The following is a 24,268-nucleotide window of genomic DNA, read 5'->3' as shown; positions in this document are numbered from 1 at the left end:
CGTCCACTGCGTTCACCGTCCTCCGTGCTCCTTCACCATGCTTGAATTTTGCATACCAATCAATTATTGTTGATTTCCCTGGGGCAGAGTTCGGAAACTCATTATCAGGCCAAGTTTTTGCTTCCACCGTATTTTTTCCCTTCAGAAATTCCACACGAAATTCCATTTTTTTCCATTTTTTTCACAATAACAAAAGTTGCTTCACAAAAGACGCTCTATCTCACAAACTAATTGACTTACAGACGTCAAATTTTGACACGAATCATTTGAAGGTTGGTACTATATAAAAATAATATGCATTTAATACTAGCGACGCCATCTATGTGTCAGACCGGGGACTTATAGTACCAACCTTCAAATGATTCGTGTCAAATTTTGACAAAAAATTTGTTTTTCTTTGTTAGACCGGGGGCTTATCAGTCAACCTGTTAAACTCAAATATATTAGAAGCATTGTGACAATTGTCTCAAATTGTTTTTATTTGCTTCTAAAGAAAATGATCGACTCTTTGGTAATTTTTAGTGTCAACCTTAAACGCCCCAGGCGTAAAAATTCAACGGATTAAGATCCAAAGATTTTGATGACCATTTTCGGTAACCTCCTTTTTAAGCCACTCTTGGTTGATATGTGTTGAGTATTATGGTGCTGAGTCATGTTGCAACGTCCATGGTTTGCGGCCGAAATCTGTGTCTACACAGAGCTTCAATACTGTCTCTAGGACATTTTCCTAATAATGTTGGCCATTTATTTTAACCCAAGGTCGATTAAAGCAAGCGGGAAGCCACCATCGGCCCTTATGGCGGCCCTCATCATTATCATCGGCGGCACCACCGTGGTGCAATGGTTAGCATGCCCGCCTTGCATACACAAGGACGTGGGTTCGAATCTTGCTACGACCGAACACCAAAAAGTTTTTCAGCGGTGAATTATCCCACCTCAGTAATGCTGGTAACATTTCTGAGGGTTTCAAAACTTCTCTAAGTGGTTTCACTGCAATGTGGAACGCCGTTCGGACTCGGCTATAAAAAGGAGGTCCCTTGTCATTGAGCTTAACATGGAATCGGGCAGCACTCAGTGATAAGAGAGAAGTTCACCACTGTGGTATCACAATGGACTGAATAGTCTAAGTGAGCCTGATACATCGGGCTGCCACATAACCTAACCTAACCTAACCATCATCGGCGGCGCTTGAAATCTAGTGTCCAATCGCAGGTCTAAAGTCTCAGCTGAACTTTTTAGTAAGTAACCACGATTAGTTTGATTTTTAACAAACTTCTCATCGGACAAAATTAAATTTGTTATCTGGCCTCTTTCGTGGAAACGTATCAACACTTTTGGGCTTTCCAGTCTAACTTTCTTTTGTGCATCAGTGAGAACTTGTACTTTTAGGCACTTCAATGGCTTTAGTCCAAGCTAATATTTCAATATCCATTCTCGCACCCCTTCAGCTCAAGAGCAAGAGTTCTACCATTGCGGTATGGATTTCGATCAAATCTGGCCTTCACTTTTCAGATAATTTCAGGTGTTTATAACTTCCCAGCAAAAAAAAATGGAAATTGTTCCACAAACATTTCTTTTAAAGCGCATCTCAGAATCCCCCATCGATTTTTCATCAAGAAGATTCCACACAGACACCTCCATCATTTGGTGATTACAAAAGTGCCCCAGTGAAAGTAACACCCAATTCTCATTTCTCACAAATCAGTACAGTGGGAGGATTTTATAATAATAAAAATTTACCATCCCAGCAAACGTATCAAACGAAATTGCCCCAGCCACCGGCCCATAATTATGGGACAGAACATGGCTATGTTCCGAGTACCACAACAGAGAGCAATTATCTCCAATATAACATTATAGCCAATCAGAAAATGAAGAATTTCTATAGTACCTTTAAGGGGCAGACTACGAGTTTTGAAACTTCCACTTTGGCTCCAGTAACCTCCAATATCAATATTGTAAGTCCTCCGAAATTGGGAAAATTCTCAACTTCCGATGTAGTCCTTTTGGACAAGTCTACAAACACTTCTTCTAAAGCCCAATGATTTGTTTCCACTCTCGATGCAGTTCTTTTGGACAAGTCCACAAACATTTCTTCTTTTGGATAAGTCTCAGAAAGTACGCAATTTTACAAAAAAAAAAATAGAAAATTAGTAAAGAATAAAAAATAATAGAAACAAAATACATGTCATTCCCGCTGGGATTTGAACCTGTGCCGTTTGACTTTTTCACATCCATGGAAGTTATTTTGAGAAGGTTTTTCATGTTACCAGAATTTTTATTTTATTGTTGAATTTTAATGGAAAAAATATATTTATACGAAAATATATACCGAAAATAAAAAAATAAAAACTATGTATAACATAAAAAAAAAATATTTTTTTAGAAAAATATTTGATAAAAAAATTGCCGCTGAATTGACGTTTCGACGCTTTGTGTTCAATGGCGTTTGTGGTTGAGTGTGCTAAGGCGATCTGTTATGGTGCCAACAAACCCAGGTTCAACCCCTGGTCGGAGCGAAAAAGCTTTTCAAATGGTAAAAGTTAGATAATAGGAAAATAACAGTGTAATAAAAAATATGGATGAAAAAAGTGAAATTGGTTGAAAAAAAAATTTTTCGCTTTTTAAATGTCTTCATTCAAATGATCTTCCAGGGCACAACTTCGAAAGCAATGCAAAGGATCCAAAAAGGGAGTACTTCCGTCCTATGACAAGCCCATGTAAGATTCATTGCAGATGATCCAAGTGTGCACTACTTCCGGATCTCAGATTGGGGATCCAAACTACTTTTTTGGAAGCTCCTTTTGTGCTGATTTGTTTTGTCCTTTTTTTCTGGACGCGATGCAACACCGCCAGTATGACGTATGGTAACGACCAATGAAAACAAATTTATTTATTAACATGCTGGAGGGCACTTACGGTAGCCACTTGTGGATTTCCAGCCAAATATAAAGCAATTGTACTCGAGTTCCATCACTTTAATTCTTCTTTTGTAAGCTTGTAGCTTAAGGGCAAATAAACACGAATTTATGACAATTTTTAATTGTTTAAAAGAAAAAATCTTTACTTTGAAAGGAAACTTCGTTTGTCTAAAATTTCGTTGCTCTAAAACGGACCTCTTCTTTAAGTGTATATCCCAATAATAAACAGATTTCAATCAAACTCTCACATGCTTGGCCTTGTGCCTAAAATATACTCTGTATAAAATTTCATAAAGATCGGTTAAGAATCGGTTTGAGATATTTTTGATTTTCCAACCAAATATGATTAATACACTTGAGCTCCACCACGATGATTTTTTAACACTCCGACAAAAATGCTTTTGGTGGCTTGTAAACAATGCAATAGGTTATCAATGAAATAAATATGGTACTATTATTATGGTACTGTCACATGGTAATACTTCGTTTAACTTGACAAAACCCTGCAACCAGAAAAAAGGGGCTCTAATGCCAATTGAACTTTATTTTAGTTCATGAAGATTAGTTGATTTTAGTCAAATTTTGCACAATATGAGTAAATGTTCCTTATTTGAATAATTTTTTGCTAACTTTAATGATGTGAACTAAAAATCAGAAAAAAAGTTGTATACAAATATAGTGCACAATTTTACTAAAAAATAAAGTAGTTCATGTTTTCCTAAAATGGCAGAAGTTTGCTTAAATTGAGTTCATAAGTCTCTCAAATGAGTAAATTTTACTAAAATTGTACCTGTCTCGAACTTCATATAGCGCTAAAGACATTTTAACAATTTTTAAATCCAATTTTTTCTTCCAACATATGAAATTTTCTTAAACAGCAGAAAAAAATTAATTATTTAAAAAAAGTGTTCTTCAATTTGACAAAAAGTATTAACTTATTTGTAACATGTTGCAATTAGAAAACTATTTTAGTTAAAATTTTCTAAAATAAACCTACATTTTCTTCCACGGTGGGGCCACTTTTTTTTTTGGGTGTGTACTCCGCGAGATATCAGTCGTACTTGCTATTTCTTGCCATGAAAAGGTCTTTTTTTTAATTTCAACAGTTTTCAAAATTTGCAACTCTCTTATGTCCAAATATCTTCTTTGGTCTTTTAATGTTTACCAACCCTTTTATAATTATTACTTTCACTGTACTATTTCTAACAAATCTAACTGTTTATCTAGTTCATACTAATGCTTTTCTAACAAACTAAATCCTCAGACATTACACATTTTCTAAATATTTCATATTTTATTTAAAATCACTTTTGACATATTTCAAGCTTTTACTAAACTCCATCTTTATATGTTGTTGTAAACAAATATTTGTATTTTTTTAGATGTATATTAGTTAAGTTGTATGAAAACTAATCGAACATTTTTCTTATTATTTTTTCATTTTTTTCCTTTGTATATATTCAAAAATCAAAATATTCATAAAATTGTTATGTGTGTGTGTGTAAAAATAAATATCATTGTTATAAACCATCATCATCAAATTAATTTACCCCCTATGTTAAAAAAAAAAAATCCAACAAAATTGCAAATCCCAAAACAAATTGTATATAAAAAAATGGCTTTTATAAAAATTATTAAAAATATGTCAACATTGAATGAAATACATAATACATTAAAACAACAACATTTTCCTTTACACAAACAAAAAAAAACACATAATACAAACACAAAAAACGCAACAAAACAAACATACATCAAAACAAAAAACCTTACATATGTATTTGAATGGGTAGAATTGAATCTTCATCTCCCTCATCATCAATACATTCCCAATCGGCAACACCGGCCAATATTTTTATACAAAATCTAAGGCCTTCATTACAACACCACCAACAACAAGAACACGTGATTGTTGAGACTATACCATCAACACAAACCCAAAATCATTTTCGACATCAGCAACAGACTCAACATCATCAACAACAACAACAAATACCACCGCCATTACCAACATTAGCTCAACCTCAGCCATTCAGTTCAAATCGTAATTACTATAATACAACTGCGCCATCCTCGTCTTATAACAATAATAATAATAATATTAATAATAATAATCATCATAATCAAAACAATAATCATGAACAACAAGAACAACCACAAATAATACCCCAACATTCATCTCAACAACAACAACAAGAACAGCAACAATCACTAATACCACCATCCGATATCCAAGAATCTGAACAAAGTCCTTATGATAACTATTATTCTGTTTATGACGATGATATCGATTTGTATAGGGATATAGAATATCAGCAACAACCACCCCAGCATCAGCAGCAACAGCAACAACAACATCAATACCAACAACCAATTCGTTCATCGCAACAACAACAACAGCAGCAGCCACAATCGACCTATCGCCCATTGGAAATTTTCACTACTCCAGCACCGCAATCCGCGCTACGAGAGACTTATAAACCCCAATCCAAACCAGAAAGGCCAACATATACGAATCAACAAGCCTTGGTCTATAACACGGATTATGATGATGATCTGATTGCTCAGGTAAGTGAAATTGAAAATAAGTAGATACTACACACAAAAGAATGTCACGAAAAATTTTCCAATTAAAATTTTAATTGAGTTTTAAAAAATATTCAATTAAAAATTTAATTCATTCAACAAATTTTTTAATTGAAAAAAAAAATCAATCACAAAAGTAATAGTATCAATTAATTTTTTAATTGGATCAATTAACTTTTTAATTGACCTTCAATTAATTTTTTAATTGATACTATCATTTCTGTGATTGAAGACATTTCAATTAAAAATTAATTGGATCAACTAATTTCGTGATTGAATCAGAAAAATTTTTTTTGTGTGTAGCATCAATCTCAATTAAAAATTTAATTGATGTTGATTGCAAAACTCAATTAATTTTTATACCCTCCACCATAGGATGGGGGGTACAATAACTTTGTCATTCCGTTTGTAACACATCGAAATATTGCTCTAAGACCCCATATATATTCTGGGTCGTGGTGAAATTCTGGGTCGATCTGAGCATGTCCGTTTGTCTTTTGAAATCACGCTAACTTCCGAACGAAACAAGTTATCGACTTGAAACTTTGCACAAGTAGTTGTTATTGATGTTGGTCGGATGGTATTGCAAATGGGCCATATCGGCCCACTTTTACGTATAGCCCCCATATAAACGGACCCCCAAATATGGCTTGCGAATCCTCTAAGAGAAGCAAATTTCATCCGATCCGGCTGAAATTTGGTACATGGTGTTAGTATATGTTCTCTAACAACCATGCAAAAATTGGTCCTTATCGGCCCACTTTTACGTATAGCCCCCATATAAACGGACCCCCAAATTTGGCTTGCGAATCCTCTAAGAGAAGCAAATTTCATCCGATCCGGCTGAAATTTGGTACATGGTGTTAGTATATGGTCTCTAACAACCATGCAAAAATTGGTCCCTATCGGTCCACTTTTACGTATAGCCCCCATATAAACGGACCCCCAAATTTGGCTTGCGAATCCTCTAAGAGAAGCAAATTTCATCCGATCCGGCTGAAATTTGGTACATGGTGTTAGTATATGGTCTCTAACAACCATGCAAAAATTGGTCCACATCGGTCCATAATTATATATAGCCCCCATATAAACCGATCCCCTGATTTGGTTTGCGGAGCCTCCAAGAGAAGCAAATGTCATCCGATCCGGCTGAAATTTGATACATGGTGGTAACATATGGTCTCTAATGACCATGCAAAAATTGGTCCGCATCGGTCCATAATTATATATAGCCCCCATATAAAACGATCACCAGATTTGACCTCCGGAGCCTCTTGGAAGACCAAAATTCATCTGATTCAGTTGAAATTTGGTACGTGGTGTTAATATATGGCCTCAAACACCCATGCAAAAATTGGTCGAAATCGGTCCATAATTATATATAGCCCCCATATAAACCGATTCCAAGATTTGACCTCCGGTGCCTTTTGGAAGAGCAAAATTCATCCGATTCGATTGAAATTTGGTACCTGAAGTTAGTATATGGTATCCAACAACAATTCAGGAATTGGTTCATATCAGTCCATAATTATATATAGCCCCCATAAAAACCGATCCCCAGATTTGACCTCCGGTGCCTTTTGGAGAAGCAAAATTCATCCGATCTGGTTGAAATTTGGTACGTGGTGGTAGTATATGATATTTAACAACTATGCCAAAAGTGGTCCATATCAGTCCATAATCATATATAGCCTCCATATAAACCGATACCGAGATTTGGTTTTGGAGCCTCTTGGAGGAGCAAATTTCATACGAGCCAGTTGAAATTTGGTACATTGTGCTAGTATATGGCCGTTAACAACCATGCCTAACTAGGGCCATATCGGTCTATAGTTATATATAGCCCTCAGATAAATCGATCCCCAATCACACAAAAATTGGTCCATATCAAGTTCATAATTGTATATAGCCCCCATATAAGCGACCCCCATATTTCAATTCTGGCTCTCTACGTATTGTCTAATATATACCACGTATGGAATAACTCACAATTTAGAAAACGATGTTAAGAAGTTTTAAGACACCACAACCCAAGTAATTCGATTGTCGATGACAGTCTTTCGTAGAAGTTTCTACGCAATCCATATGGGCCGAACTTATGGCCGTATATACTTGTTTTATTTAAAAACATGTAGTGCACAGAAAAAATATCACCAACATATCAGTGCAAAAAAGATCCTTGGTTTTGACCTAGGTTAGGTTCGGTTAGGTGGCAGACCGATGTATAAGTCTCACTTAGACTATTTAGTCCATTGTGATACCACAGTGGTGAACTTCTCTTTTATCACTGAGTGCTGCCCGATGTTAAGGTCAATGACAAGGGACCTCCTCCGAACGGCATTCCACATTTCAGTGAAACCATTTAGAGAAGCTTTGAAACACTCAGAAATGTAACCAGCATTACAGAGGTGGGATAATCCACCGCTGAAAAACTTTTTGGTGTTCGGTCGAAGCAGGAATCGAAGCCACCACCTTGTGTATACAAGGCGGGCATGCTAACCGTTCCACCACGATGGCTCCCTGGCTTTGATCTAAATATAGAATCGGGCGTAACACTCATTACCAGAGAGAAAGATTACACAAATCGTTCTTTTAACCTCACCCAAGTGGACATTATTTTTATCTAAGCCAAGTTTCGTTTTATACCGGCCCCGAGATGATATTATTAGGAGAAACCACAAAAGGTCCTCTTGAATACTAACACAGTATGTTATTCGTAACCATTGGTCTATGTGCAAATATATTAACGCTAATCGGCCCAGACACATTTAACAAATTATGTTAATCTCCCAGATTTTCCCGTGCAGAATCGTACTATGACCTACCTGATGGACCACAGTCTCGGTGTTTGGGCCACATCACATCCTTAGGAGTACCTCATACCACGGCTGTGGGAAAATGTGAGGGAACGCATCAAAATCAATAAACTTGTTATCTATAACACATTATTTATCAAATATATGTATTTGCTAAAAAATAAAAATACAAAAGTAAAATAGTAATTGCCTGTGATTACATCTCAAAGTTGTCCCCATCAGATCGAAGCAGATATATCCAGGTAGAATTTGAAATGATTATATATAATTTCATACATGACAAGATCTAACAGCAAACCCAACTATATATAGAGAGATAAATAATTCGATCTAGGCCAATATTGAGATCTGTTCAGATCAAATTCCATAGTAATTAGATATAATCAGATCTTACCATTTTTCGAATCTATTCATATCTTATCGTATCAAATTAGATCTCTCAATTTTTACTCGGGTAATGAAAGAGAATAAATGAAATTAACAAATAAATAAATATTCATCATTTTTCAGATCGAACAAGATAATGCCTACGATCAACCCACCAGACCACCATCGAGGTAAGTGCTTCGTAAAAATTTTCTATTTGTCATTTCTTTGAAGCCATTAAAACAAACACGCCATAAATACAACACCTAACTTAAAGTTATTAATACTCGAATACCGAATGTCAACTGCAACAAGATCATGCTAACCTCATATATCTAACCAAAGCGCCCGACCAAAAAAAAAAGTACCCTATATATTTTCTCTAAAATGGGTTACCATTAATGTCATGCTATAGTGTATAGGCTTCATATGCAATAAAAAAAGCCATATCGGCCTAAAAAAAGGCATGCCTATAAATGTGTCCCGTTCTGCATATATGAATATAATCCTTAAAAACAGAATCAAGCTAGATTATAGGACCCTTTAAAAAATCTCCATTATAACAACAACAACACATAACTCATAACAACAAAACATAGTAAACACCTGAATACCAAAACTTTATATACAAAACCAAAAACAAACATCAAAATTTTATATTTTTCTTCAATCACTTCCCATCCACCAATCACTATACTCCAATCGACCTATCAATCAAAACACCAACATTGCAATCTATCATCTACGTTTGAATATCTCCCTCAAAAAAACAAACACCAACCACCACAACCATCACTTCACATCATTATCATTTTAAAGGAACGAACAAGTGGCGATTAAGACTCTAGGCAGTGATCGTGGGGCCAATGGATCCCCAACTACGGAGCGCACAGTGTTAATCAATGATGAGCGTAATTATTACAGTACCTTGACCACACCTAGGCCACCACAAATAGAAGCTCCTAGCAATGATGATGAATATGTCTATGAAACTGAATATGTCGATGGTCCCGACTATTATTACAACGAAAAGGTGGCGTCACCTCCTCCAGCGGTGCCACAAACCAATCCATCCTATGCTCCCTTGGTGAAAATAAATAATGACAATTACAAGAGTAATGACATTAATTCGAATTTACCACAAATCCATGAACCTGAGCATGTGCACCAAAAAACCATCCATAATCCAAGGCCTGAGGTTACAATGCCCAGTACAAGAAGTACAGCACCCAGTACCACAGTGCGCAGTCTCATAACAAGTACTACAATGCCTACGCCAACAACTACAACGACAACCATGGCAACAACGGTCCGGACGACACCAAGCACCACAATCGCCACTACTATTCCTACGACTATATCGACTGCGACAACATCAAGGCCTAAGACAACAAGTCCACATACATCATCATCGACCACAACGTCAACCACAACTAAATCAAGGTATTACCCATGATATCTTTAGCGAAAATCGAAAATGAATTCGAATCGCTATCTCCCGCATCCATTTAGAATTTTAGTAGGCTATCATTATCCTTACTATTCCACAAAATTCATAACACAATCACAGATGAATTGGCTTTTTATAATGTTTGAAACACACAGAGACACGCCAACACACTCGCTACATACTCTTACATATAAAGGAAATCTAATCCAATATTGTAACTCCTCTCCATAACCATGATGCATATCACAGATCCTTCTTCTCTGTTTTACTCTTTCCTTAATCCTTTTCTATATGGCTATCTGTCCCCACTTCCATTCCTTAGTAGTTGTTTATATTGCATTTAATAACAATTTCCACGAACACATACACAAATACAACTACACTCACACGAGGATGAAAATGCAATTTTTGACACTTATTGAAAAATCATCAATACCTGGTGGCATTGAAAGTGTTACAATTTCATAAACACTTCCAGTACCAATCGGTATTGATTACTTTTCTTTGGGTGTATCAAAAAATTGTGAATTCGAAACCATATGGAGATTCAAAAAAAAATAGTTTTTGTATATGACAACGTCTCTATGTCCTAATTGTCACACTAAACCCATAAAAGAATCATTATAGTTGTATGTTTGCATGATAAAAATGTATGTGTTTCAACGACAAACGAGGATTTGGCCTGTTGAGGATATTTTTAAGGACTTTAGTAAGGTCTACAATAATTGTAACTAACCCCTTGCTTTCATACGAATAAATTAAGGCTTTAAGCAAGTTTTTGCAAGCAAGTTAAAAAAATGAGTGTCTTAAGTCTTTCATTTTAACAGAACCTGTAACAAGGTTAACAAATTTGTTTCTTAAGTCTTTCATTTTAATAGAACAGATGAGCAATTTTATCGAGTTCGTGTCTTAAGTCTTTCCATGCAATATAATAGTTTATCAAGTTTGTGTCTTAAGTCCTTCTATTACAGATTGACAAAATATAAAAAGTTTGTGCCTTAAGTTTTTTCGTCGTATCTTTGCAGATTAACAAGTTTGTGTCCTAAGTCATTTCGTTCATTAGCAAGTTCGTGTCTTAAGTCATTCCTTTTAACAAGACTCTAGCACCAAAAAGTTTGTGTCTTAAGCCTTTCCTTTCAATAGAACTGATTAGCTAATTTAACAAGTTAGTGTTTTAAGTCCTTCCATTTATTTATTTAACATAAATTAAACAAAACTAAATAAAATTGAACTAAATAAATTAAATTACTTCCATTTTAAACTAAACTTAATTAAATTAATTAATAAAACAAAATTAAATTCATTTTAAATTTTCACTCACTGAAACCTGTTTTTTTATTTCAACATTATTTAATAACAATTCAAATGGTTCAACTATCAACCAAAAGTCCTCGATATCCTCAACATACCAAACCATATCTCTAAAAAAAATCATACTTCGAAATGTCCATGTCTAAATAGGCATTAACTAAATGCACGAATTGTATGTGTATGGCATGAGCATGATTAATTATAAAAATAAATCCAAAATTCCTTACAGCATGTCTTTTATAAAAATAAAATATGTTTAGCAAATCAGTGAGAACCTCTCTCTAGGATATTAGGAGGCATTTTACCTATATACGATTTTTTTTAGTATATAAAAATAAGAAAACGAAATAATTAAATAAAATATATTTTGTATTTCTTTCTCCATTATTAAAAAAATGTTTAATGAAATAAAAAAAAAAATTAAATTCCCTCTAATTATAAAATAACAATTTCAACAATATGTCACCGAACCCAAAAAATCACCACCACCACAATCCAAACTTCACCATGCCCAAACTCTATTTGTCCGGTCTTTGTTATCCACTCTCTGTATAACTGGCTCTTTCTATCGCTCTCTTTCTCTCTCAATGTAACCCATTTCCCCTGTATCGATTATTTCTTAATATCCCCCAACTGTGGGCAAAACTGTTTTCCCCACATTTTCATGTTGTTGGCTAATAGTAGTAGTTCATCTCGTGGTAATGCCATATATAATAGTAAAACTGACTTTCACCATCATGAGCGCCCTATCGACCACCAGCGACACCTACCCCAACTCAACCACCAATTTATAGGTCAACAATCTGTAGATGATCATGCTAATATCTATAGTAGTAGAAAAAATAATTTTCAACATTATGGTGGTCAGGCAAAATTTGAAAATGAGCAAATCATTATCAATATTGGCAAATTAAAAACACCAACATTCGCTCATTTTAGGAATGTCAATAATAATAGCAATGAAAATATTAATCAATATGCACAGACCACTGACTACCATCAACAACAATCACAAGAACATAGTAGACCTAATTTGATATTGATTGATACAGAATCATTGACACCAAGAACTTCACATTACCATGAACATGAACCACAACCACCACCTCCACCACGATCATATCAACAAGAACCTGAGACTATTGTACCTATTAAGGCTAATAAGACTGAACGATTTATACTAACTCTATTAACGGATAATGTGGATTTCTCCAACAGATCCAAAACGCATGTCAATAAAAAATTACAGCTTCAACAACATGAACTACCACAACAACAACAAAAGCAACAACCAGAACAAGAACAACAAAAGTCACAATTATCCCAGAAACATAATCATAGATCAGAGACTAAACATGTTAGGCCCTCAAATTCAGAAATTCCATTATCCAGTTCGTCTTCGTCTTCCTCTACAACCTCAACCACCACCACCACTACAACCCGTACTACATCATCTACCTTTAGTCCCACAACATATCCCATATCCTCTCCCTTACCCATAGTCCCAGAGACTTCTTATGACATTCGTCTGGCAAATAAACTTCCACAAAACAATCTTCACGATATAGAAACTGTTTACGGTGAAAGCCAAAATGTTCATGTAAAAAGTAAAGAACCGCCTAACACATACGCTGCAGAACACAACGAATATCAAGCTGCACGTTCAAATGATAATATAGTACGGTCACAAACCGACAAAACATCTAACAATAATGAATTTCGAGCGAAAAGTTATGAAATCTATGGAGGTGGTCTGAAAAGTAATGAATTCGTAGATGAGAATAATAAAAATGGTGCCACAAAGAAACATATTAAAAGTTTTGTAATATCCGATTTATCACCACAAAGTTTCAAGCCAAAACCCAACGATAAATTGGAAAACGTCAAAGAATCAGAAGAAGTTTTAAAAGGTGCTAGCTCAAGTACAACTTCGACAACATTGAGATATCCTGGAATGTTAACGAATTCCCCAAAACCCAAACCATTCGAATATAAATTACAAACAGGCGCCAATGGTTTCACATTGCGGGCCCAGCATATAGAATTTCCCGAGGAATCCCATAAACCTTTATTCGAAAGAAAACCTGTAACACAATATTTCACAACACCACATCCCGAAATAGAAAATGGGAACAGAAAAGGTGCAACTTCATCCTCTTTGAAACAAACCTCAACTACAGAAGTATCAAACTATCGATCTAGCACCACCTCGAGTAGTAGCTCGACTTCATCTACTACAACCACGACACCTAGAACTACTGTGAAAACTACACCCAGGACCACTTACAAACCTAGAGAAAACAAAATTTTGGAAGCTCCATATGACGAAGAGGATATTGAACCCACCACCTATGCTCCTCCATTAAGGACATGGCGTAATGGTAGGCCCACTATACAAGGGTCAACATCTACAACTACCATCACACCGTATAGACATCCCTTTAACGATTACAGCTATAGAGGGCAAACGGAATCGAGTAAACTGCTATCGTTGGCTAATGAATATTTACCAAGAAGTACATCCAGTTCCACTAGTACCACATCGACGTCAACAACAACTACACCCAAACCAACAACTACAACGACAACAACCACCACCACCACAACTACAACCCAAAAACCAACGACCACAACAACCACTACGACAACTACTACAACCACTCCGCCTCCAAATACCTACACACCACCTACATCGTCATCATCCTCATCCACATGGACTGTACAAACCTATACTGCTCGAGCTTCTACATTTAAGGATAGCCTTCAGAAAACCACTCTCGCCACAAATGTTCGCTATGTTTCACCATACAAAAGTCTAGAGGTAATACTACAAAAAGATGAAAAATCTGCCTATGCCAATGTTAGACCAACAGCAAAGACGAAATTTGCTACGCCCAGTTCAACGGTGCATCCATTTTTACAAACTACAGCTAAGCCATTAAGAAGTTATTTTTTGATAACCTCACCACCCCGAAACCTCAATGAAACTCTATTTGCCACCATGAGTTCAAATGGAAGAAATTTCAGTGTCAGTGATGCTGTAATAGGAAATATTGCGGGTTCTAATATGCGTAACAGTAAACCTCATGTCATGACCACAACCTCCACTACAACAACAGAGGCTCCCTCCACCAGTACAGAGAGTTCTACATCTACAGCAACCATGTCCACTGTGATAGCTACTTCTTCTCTACGATTCAATGGCGATAAACCCAGACCTAGGGGTCGATCTCGTTATACCGTGGCTACGGCAAGTAATTTATTAGAAACTGATGACACTCCCACTACGTATTCGCCACGCAATCGGTTTAGACCTTCAAACTCTGATCTGGATGGAACAACCACAGCTTCACCCGTTACCACGAATTTTGCAGGAAGACGAAAAATCCAAAGAGCCCGCATAGCTGCTTTGAAACCTCAAGCATTAGCTCAGATCAGTAACGTAAAATCACGAGATAAATACCAGTCACTAAAAGCAGACACTCCAAAATCTTATGAGTCTTCAGATGAGCGCCCCAAGGCTGAGGCCTTAATCGCTGAACCTTTGAATAACAATCAAGGAAATAGCATTGAAAGTCCTGCCAAATCTTCTATTTCCCAATCCAATGAAGAACATGTGGTGGAAATAACTGATAGGCCTTTGAAATATTATTTCTCCAATAAGTATCGCCAACAGGCCGGAGAACATAATTTAGCCGATGGTTTACAAAATGCCGGATACATTACCTCAACCTCAAAGACGAATTCGATTAAAACTTCTTCGGTATTGGAACAATTGAAACTATTCCTGTCGGGAGACAGTGAAGAGGAGAATAGTGAAAGTAGTTCGCCCCAATTTGTCAATGAAGATTTCCATGAGCCAGAGATTAAGGCAGCTGTTGAAGAAATCAAAAATCTTTATGCCTCAACGACGGGACAGAGACAGACGACAACCACATCTAGACCCATTACCACAATTAAACCGACAACAGTAGCATACACTAGCGGCAGTCTAAACCAACAATCACATTACACAAGCACTGAACCCAGTAGCCCATACTACACACAGACACAGTCCTCACACTCGGCCCAATTTAGATTAGGAACACCAACAAAAACCACAATAACAGCCACAACGCCTAAATACTATCCCAAATTTCCATCCTCAACCTTTAGTGTTCAATCCCCGTCCACTACCACTTCCACCGCCACAACTGCTAGCACCACAACAACAACCTCTATCACATCCAACCCCACCACGAACAACAAATCCAAAAATTACCAGTCATCCCAGTCACCAGCTTATACGCCGACGCAGGCTAAGGCAACAGGAGCAATCGGTTCAGGATCGGGCGCCAATAGTGGCAGCCAACATCACTCTTCCTCTTCTTCTTCCACATCCACCAATACGGCAAGTGCAACGGCTGTCCTACCACCCGCTCGTGTATCTCGAGTAAATAGCGCTCTGAAATCATCCATCGCTGCAGCTGCCACTGCCATACCCTCCTCGCTGAATGCTAATAACAATGCGGCTCCCGGTTCATCTGGCCAGAGAACTGGTCATAATAACAAATTTTCATTGGGTTCAACGGTTAAATGTTCCGATGCAACCTCCAATGCCAAATGCAACGAAATTCCCTCGAGGTATTGTTTATAAAAATTAAAAGAAAAACAAAAAACAATTAAATGACTATACTCTAGTCAAAGCCCTTGATTTAAAATTGCTATTCTATTGTCTCTCCACCCAGAGCATCTGTCTGTTTCTTAATCCGTAAAAAAAAATTCAGCAAAAATCACTGGCTTTCTAAAAAAAAGTATTTACTCTCCAGCAACAATCAGCAGCAATTAAAATAGTTTAATCAGCAAAAAAAATCTAAATGCACCCTAATTTGAAATTCTATTTCCTTTAATACTGTCTCTCCTCCACTTTGTATTGGCCAAGTTTACTAAAAAAAATCAAATACCAAGCAAAAAGAAATATAGTAGCTGCAATTCACCCAATGCAATTTTCTTAACCAAAAATATTGCAAATCAAACTACGAAAAAGATATTCAATCCCCAATAGAAAATATATTTTTAGCTACTTATTTTTCTAATACAATGTTTTCATATTGTACGCTCCAATTTGGAAAATTCAAAAAAAGTTTGTTTAAAAAAAATATAATTTAAAATAATTTTAAAAATGTTCAAAAATATTTGAAATAATTTTTAAAAATTGTCATTTTCAGGTGGTGGTAAAATTTTAGATTTGATTATGTTTGTTGTTTTTTTTCTCTAGTTTATACGTTGTTACTTGGTTTCATTAGTTTTGTTTAATGCACCAGCGTTTAAAAAAAAAACTCAAAATTAAAATACAAATACGTGAGAACCGAAAGGATCTTCCATTTATATCGCACCATTTATTAGCTTGATTTTGGTTGTTGCACTGTAGTTTGTTACAATGAAACGCATAATATTAACTTAATGAATTTTAACCAAATATTATTTCGATTTTAATACATTTTTGTTTTCACCCGAAAAAAAAATTGCATAGAATGTTATCCTCAAATTTGGATGTTAACTCTTATAGTATAAACATCCCATAGATGTTAATAATTAATTAAAGTACAGTTCGGCTTCCAACAATCTAAGCAAATTATACCATATGGGTTTCCGAAATGGTATCAATCTTAATTCATAATATTTCATCTGTAGAAGTAGATCTATTAATAAATCGTTATTATTCCCAATTAATCATGCAATGATGTCGAATACGTAACCAAAATATTTCTGTATAGTCGTTACTCAGGTCCCATCTTTAATTCTAAAAAGACGAAATCCACAGTCGATGGTCATTCAAGGGCATAAATTTCCCCTTGACCAAATAAACGCATAAATAAATTTTTTGAATCCAAAGCGACCATCTATCGCTGATGAAGAAAAGTGTCTTGAATGTCACGAGTTTTTTTTTTTTTCACCAATACCCCATGAATCCATTTTAATCGGCTCCCTTTTCTCACAGAATAGTTAATTACGATACCATAAGCCGTTAAATATTATAATGTCGAATTATTTTTGAAAGGTCAATGGTGAGACACGACGTTCTTTTAGCTGATTCTGATCACATACTAGATTTTTCGACACCATTATGAAAATTTATTTCACTTCAAAGAATTATTCGTAAGTTATTTCCCTTTTTGTAAGCGAGGATTACCTACCTTATGCGCCTTGCAGACTATAAGTTTATCCGGTCGACAGTGGTCGTGTCGAACATATTCCATATATTGGTCACATTATAAGCGGTGGGTTATCCCCTCTCAGTAATTCTGGTGACGTTTCTGAATGTTTCAATCGTTCTCTAAGTGGTTTCACCGCAATGTGAAACGCCGTTTGAACTCGGCTATAAAAAGAGGCTCCCTTGTCATTGAGCTAAACATAGAGTCGGACAGGACTCATTGATAAGAGAGAAGTTCACCATGTGTGGTCACAATGGCCTATGTGAGCCTGAAATAATGGACTATCACTACAACTAACTTTAGACCTGTTGGAAAATTGTTTTTAAAAAGTAATGTATATAACATAAGTGAAAACTACTCTTTACCGACAAGAGTGGTATGTTTTTCAGAAATATAACGATTGAAATCACAGATTCCTCGGGATTGTGATAAAATCGCAATCACACACGGTTGAGAATCTGAAATTTTCTTTATAGTAAAGATTTCTGTCTGAGCATGAAAGAAAACAGCCTTGGAAATAAAATTTTGACAAAATTTTCTATAGAAATAAAATTTTGACAAAATTTTCTATAGAAATAAAATTTTGACAAGATTTTCTATAGAAATAAAATTTTAACAAAAATTTTCTATAGAAATAAAATGTTAACAAAATTTTCTATAGAAATAAAATTTTGGTAAATTATTTTTGGCTCGAGTGGCAACCATGATTATGAATCGATATCATATGCTGACACCACGTACCAAATATCGGATCGGATGAAATTTGCTTCTCTTAGAGGCTCCGCAAGCCAAATCTGGGGATCGATTTATATGGAGCTATATATAATTATGGACCGATATGGACCAATTCCTGCATGGTTATTGGATACCATATACTAACACCACGTACAAAATTTCAACCGGATCGGATGAATTTTGCTCCTCTAAGAGGCTCCGGAGGTCAAATCTGGGGATCGGCTTATGTGGGGGCTATATATAATTATGGATCGATATGGACCAATTTTGGCATGGTTGTTAGAGACAATATACTAACACCACGTACCAAATTTCAATCGGATCGGATGACTTTTGCTCCTCTAAGAGGCTCCGGAGGTCAAATCTGGGGATCGGTTTATATGGGGGCTATATATAATTATGGGCCGATGTGGACCAATTTCTGCATGGTCATTAGAGAACATATACCAACACCATGTACCAAATTTTAGCCGGATCGGATGAAATTTGCTTCTCTTAGAGGCTCCGCAAGCCAAATCGGGGAATCGGTTTATATGGAGGCTATACATAATTTTGGACCGATATGGACCAATTTTTGCATGGTTGTTAGAGACCATATACTTACACCATGTGCCAAATTTCAGCCGGATCGGATGAAATGTGGTTTTCTTAGAGGCTCCGCAAGCCAAATCGGGGGATCGGTTTATATGGGGGCTATATGTAATTATGGACCGATATGGACCAATTTCTGCATGGTTGTTAGATACCATATACTAACACCATATACCAAATTTCAGCCGGATCAGATGAAATTTGCTTCTCTTAGAGCAATCGCAAGCCAAATTTGGGGGTCCGTTTATATGGGGGCTATACGTAAAAGTGGACCGATATGGCCCATTTGCAATACCATCCGACCTACATCAATAACAACTACTTGTGCCAAGTTTCAAGTCGATAGCTTGTTTCGTTCGGAAGTTAGCGTGATTTCAACAGATGGACGGACGGACGGACATGCTCAGATCGACTCAGAATTTCACCACGACCCAGAATATATATACTTTATGGGGTCTTAGAGCAATATTTCGATGTGTTACAAACGGAATGACAAAGTTAATATACCCCCATCCTATGGTGGAGGGTATAAAAATGCAAGATTTCACTTCTTTTCTGTGATTGTTTTTATACTGCTGATGACAGTGTTGCATATTTTTGGAGATGTCCTGGATACACGAGCACTCTGTTTTCTTTTAGTCCTTCACGGCTTAGGGTATCCAGTGCTAAAAGAAAACAGCCCTTATATAGAAAATTTTGTCAAAACTTTATTTCTATAGAAAATTTTGTTAAAATTTCATTTCTATAGAAAATTTTGTCAAAATTTCATTTCTATAGAAAATTTTGTCGAAATTTCATTCCTATAGAAAATTTTATCAAAATTTCATCTCTATAGAAAATTTTGTCGAAATTTCATATCTATAGAAAATTTTGTCAAAATTTTATTTCTATAGAAAATGTTGTAAAAATTTTGTTTCTATAAAAGTTTTCTTCAAAATTTTTTTCTATAAAAAATTTTGTCAAAAATTTTTTCTATGGAAAATTTGTTCAAAATTTCATTTCTATAGAAAGTTTTATCAAAATTTTATTTCTATAGAAAATTTTGTCAAGGCTTTGTTTCTATAGAAAATTTGTGAAGTACCTCTTAGTTAGAGAGGACTATTTGGGAAAATCTACCAAAACATCTAAAATTCTACCAAATAGTACAAAAATTTACCATTATTGGTAGAATTCTACCAACTGTGGCAACCGTGATTGGCATATCTGAGTGTTTCAAAGCTTCTCTAAGCGGTTTCACTGCAATGTAAAACGCCGTTCATACTCTGCTAGATAAAGCCTGAAATATCGGGCTGCCACTATACCTAACCTAATTTAGTATCAATACAGCCAAATGCGAGCAGGCGACATGAGATGCAGAGCGATTGGGCGGAATTATGTTAATACCATAGTCTTCAAATCAAAATCTTTGGATTAAAGGAAACTTATTTGAATGAGTATCAGACGATTAATATCCCAGCAAAAAAAAATTGGAAGTTCTTCCAAAGGCACAACTTTAAAAGCACTTCCAGAAGATGAACTTTTAATGATGTTCTTTATTTTAACTACCCAGGAAGTTCATTTAATTCAATTTTTTATATCTTGTGTTTTTTTTCATAATTTTAATGGGTAATTTTAACTTTTTTTGTTTCAAATAGGTTAAAATGATGTTTTTTATTTTAACTACCCAGGAAGTTCTTTTAATTCAATTTTTTATAACTTGGTTTTTTCATACTTTTAATGGATAATTTTAACTTTTTTTTGTTTCAAATAGGTTAAAAACAGAGTAAGATTGTATTGGTATGAAATTAATAAAAATAAATAAATAAAAATAAGAATTCGTAAAATGGTAAAAATCATTTAAATTTTGCCGACAATAATACTAAATCCAATCTGAACAAATTTTGAGTTTTCGAAAATATTTGAGGTTAAACGTTTCCGACAATCGTTAAAATCCATTAAAAATTATAAAAATTATTTATTTGACAAAATATCACAGATTTTTTTTTAATTTACATCCATAACATTGAATTCGGATCACACCTAAAGAAGTGATGCAAATTTAGTGCAACGGCTGTTGAAATGGAGGACTTCCGACCTATGACAAGCCCATATTAAATTCATTACTTATGAGTCAATTTTGCACCACTTTTGGATCCAAAAAGAACATTTTCATTACATTTTTGGCGACGCTTTTTTTGCTGGGATATATCAGCAGTTCTAGAACTTCAATTTGTTTTTATTTACCTTGCATTTCATCTAAAGACAATTATTCAAAATAACGTTAGATGGTCTTAAGTAATATTGTCTATATGTATATTAAACTCCATAATATATTAGCCGAATTGATCATTGACATTTCAAATATAATCTCATCACATTTCGTCATAAAATCGGTGTTTGTTCTAATCTAGTAGAAAAGCCAGAGCTCCATGAATCAGAATCATCATAAACATCACTTCAATATTCTACTAAGATTGTATAGAATTTTACCACTATTCCTCTAAGCTATTTACTGATTTAAAAAACATATATTAGCGTACAATGAAAATATATTAGAAAAATTGGGAGTGAAATATATTTCTTAAAAGAGAATTCAAACTACTAAACATTTACAACAACTTTTAAATATCGTATAAAATTGTCTGTTATAATATGCTACAGATTCTAAAACTGATATGCAATTAAAGAACCCGCGCGTCCTTCGTCCGAAAAACTTAGGAAAATAAGCCTTCGTTGCCTTACAAAATAACAATACGAGGATATAACGCATTCATCTTGAATACTTTTCTGAAAATAATATTTCACTTTCTTTTGCAGGATTTGAGGATACCTTTCTATCAATTAAACAAAACTATATACACTTTACACTTCATAATCTTGATACAATACTTGATACGATACACGCATTGTTTAAAACAAACCTTTTGGTTCTCACTGTAAACAAAAAAAAATTTTTGTCATTAAATTCATTTAAATTAAAAAAAAAGAATTAACGACGAATCTATTAATCTTACCAATTAGTATATCTAACTATGTGTTGCTAAGGTGATGGTTTAATTTAATATTTATCAATAATAATTGCACTGAATTTCTATGATTGTATATATGTATATGTGTATAATATATGTACATACATTATTTCTAATCTAATAATAATTTCTAAGGTCAAAGTGTCATTTTGTTTTCTTATGTGTCCTTATTTTACTTCAATTAAGTTTATATTTCATTGTTTTTTTTTTTTTATTTCATAATAACAATTAATCTAATATTGCTGCCTGTTTCTAAAATCTATTTTCTTTTTTTTCTTTTCTTATGCTGTTTCTAACATCTAAAATAATTTCACTAAACTTCTCAACAAAAAAACAATGTTTCCTCAAAATATATCAACATCTCCTACTATTGCCAAACATTTTTGTTTTTGCATCAATTCAATTCTTTGATATTCGAAAAAAAATAATCAGAATTAATTCGAACAGTAACAGGAATCGTGGTAGTTCATCATCGTCATCCAGTTATAATCAAGGAGGAGATAGTGGATCGGCACCTGTTTCAAGTAATCGTGGAACACATCCACCGTAAGTATTTCTGTTTATTATTAAATATATTTTCAAGTAGAAAAATTTTCAAATTTGTTTTAATGAATAGTATAATATCTACTAATAGCTATCAGACGATCTTGTTTATTTGTTGGCAATATTTTCTTAATCCTAAAACATATAAACTTAAAATTTGGCAATACAATTCGTTTGGTGAGATATTCAAATTAAAATTAGAAGTCCGGGAGTATCTTGATTCTTTCGTTATAGAAAAAAATAAAATCTTGCAATTTGCCATTCCGAATGACGGAACACAAATGAATTCATAATAGTACGTGCAACACTTAATTGATTGTGGAGTAATGTTAATGCCAATCGAGCACTTTTCCTGTACTCTGTTAAGCTTCGCTCCTTACTTGAATAAAACATAAGTTTAAATTGAGTTTGATTGGATTTTTTATTCTTATTTCACTACCTCAATCTCAAAATAGAAAACTTTGTCAAAATTTTATTTATATAGACAATTTTCTCAAAATTTTATTCCCATAGAAAATTTTGTCATTTTTTTTCTATATTTTATTTTTATAGAAAATTTTGTCAATTTTGTCAAAATTTTATTTCTATAGAAAATTTTGTCAAATTTTTTTCTATATCCAATTTTGTCAAAATTTTATTTCTATAGAAAATTTTGTCAAAATTTTATTTCTATAGAAAATGTTGTCAAAATTTTATTTCTATAGAAAATTTTGTCAAAGTTTATTTCTATAGAAAATTTGGTCAAAATTTTATTTCTATAGAAAATTTTGTCAAAATTGTAATTCAATAGAAAATTTTGTCAAAATTTTATTTCTATAGAAAATTTTGTCAAAATTTTATTTCTATAGAAAATTTTGTCAAAATTTTATTTCTATAGAAAATTTTGTCAAAACTTTATTTCTATAGAAAATTTTGTCAACATTTTATTTCTATAGAAAATTTTGCCAAAATTTTATTTCTAGAAAATTTTGTCAAAATTTTATTTTTACAGAAAATTTTGTCAAAATTTTATTTCTATAACAATATTTTTTCCATAGAAAATGTTGTCAAAATTTTATTTCTATAGAAAAATTTGTCAATTTTGTCAAAATTTTATTTGTATAGAAAATGTTGTCAAAATTTCATTTCTAAAGAAAATGTTGTCAAAATTGTATTTCTATAGAAACATTTGTTAAATTTTTATTTCTATAGAAAATTTTGCTACAATTTTATTTCTATTGAAAATTTTGTCCAAATTTGATTTCCATAGAAAGTTTTGTCAAAATTTTATTTCCATAGAAAATTTTGTCAATTTTTTTTTTTTTTCTATACACAATTTTGTCAACAATTTATTTCTATAGAAAATTTTGTCAAAATTTTATTTCTATAGAAAATTTTGTCAAAATTTTATTTCTATAGAAAATTTTGTCAAAATTTTATTTCTATAGAAAATTTTGTCAAAATTTTATTTCTATAGAAAATTTTGTCAAAATTTTATTTCTATAGAAAAATTTGTCAAAATTGTAGTTCAATAGAAAATTTTGTCAAAATTTTATTTCTATTGAAAATTTTGTCCAAATTTGATTTCCATAGAAAATTTTGTCAAAATTTTATTTCTATAGAAAATTTTGCTAAAATTTTATTTCTAGAAAATTTTGTCAAAATTTTATTTCTATAGAAAATTTTGTCAACATTTTATTTCCATAGAAAATTTTGTCAAAATTTTATTTCTATAGAAAATTTTGTCAACATTTTATTTCCATAGAAA

General features: G+C 33.7%; 1 protein-coding gene across 8 annotated transcripts in view; it reads left to right on the top strand.

Annotated features, from left to right (window-relative positions):
- The window catches only part of Cda5 (Chitin deacetylase-like 5), a 393,370-nt gene that overhangs the window by 351,771 nt on the left and 17,331 nt on the right, over positions 1 to 24,268 (top strand). For 6 of the 8 annotated variants that reach the window (XM_075296825.1, XM_075296830.1, XM_075296827.1 and 3 more), the window contains exons 5-9: positions 5,222 to 5,489; positions 8,834 to 8,880; positions 9,509 to 10,132; positions 12,669 to 16,073; positions 22,411 to 22,524. In XM_075296825.1, the coding sequence (XP_075152940.1) occupies positions 5,222 to 5,489; positions 8,834 to 8,880; positions 9,509 to 10,132; positions 12,669 to 16,073; positions 22,411 to 22,524 (4,458 nt within the window). The remainder of the gene's footprint in view (positions 1 to 5,221; positions 5,490 to 8,833; positions 8,881 to 9,508; positions 10,133 to 12,668; positions 16,074 to 22,410; positions 22,525 to 24,268) is intronic. The other 2 variants (XM_075296832.1, XM_075296833.1) reach the window with 2 other exon arrangements.

The sequence above is a fragment of the Haematobia irritans genome, chromosome 2 (assembly GCF_050003625.1).
Source record: "Haematobia irritans isolate KBUSLIRL chromosome 2, ASM5000362v1, whole genome shotgun sequence".
NCBI lineage: Eukaryota > Metazoa > Arthropoda > Insecta > Diptera > Muscidae > Haematobia > Haematobia irritans.
This window is presented reverse-complemented; position numbering and strand designations above follow the sequence as displayed.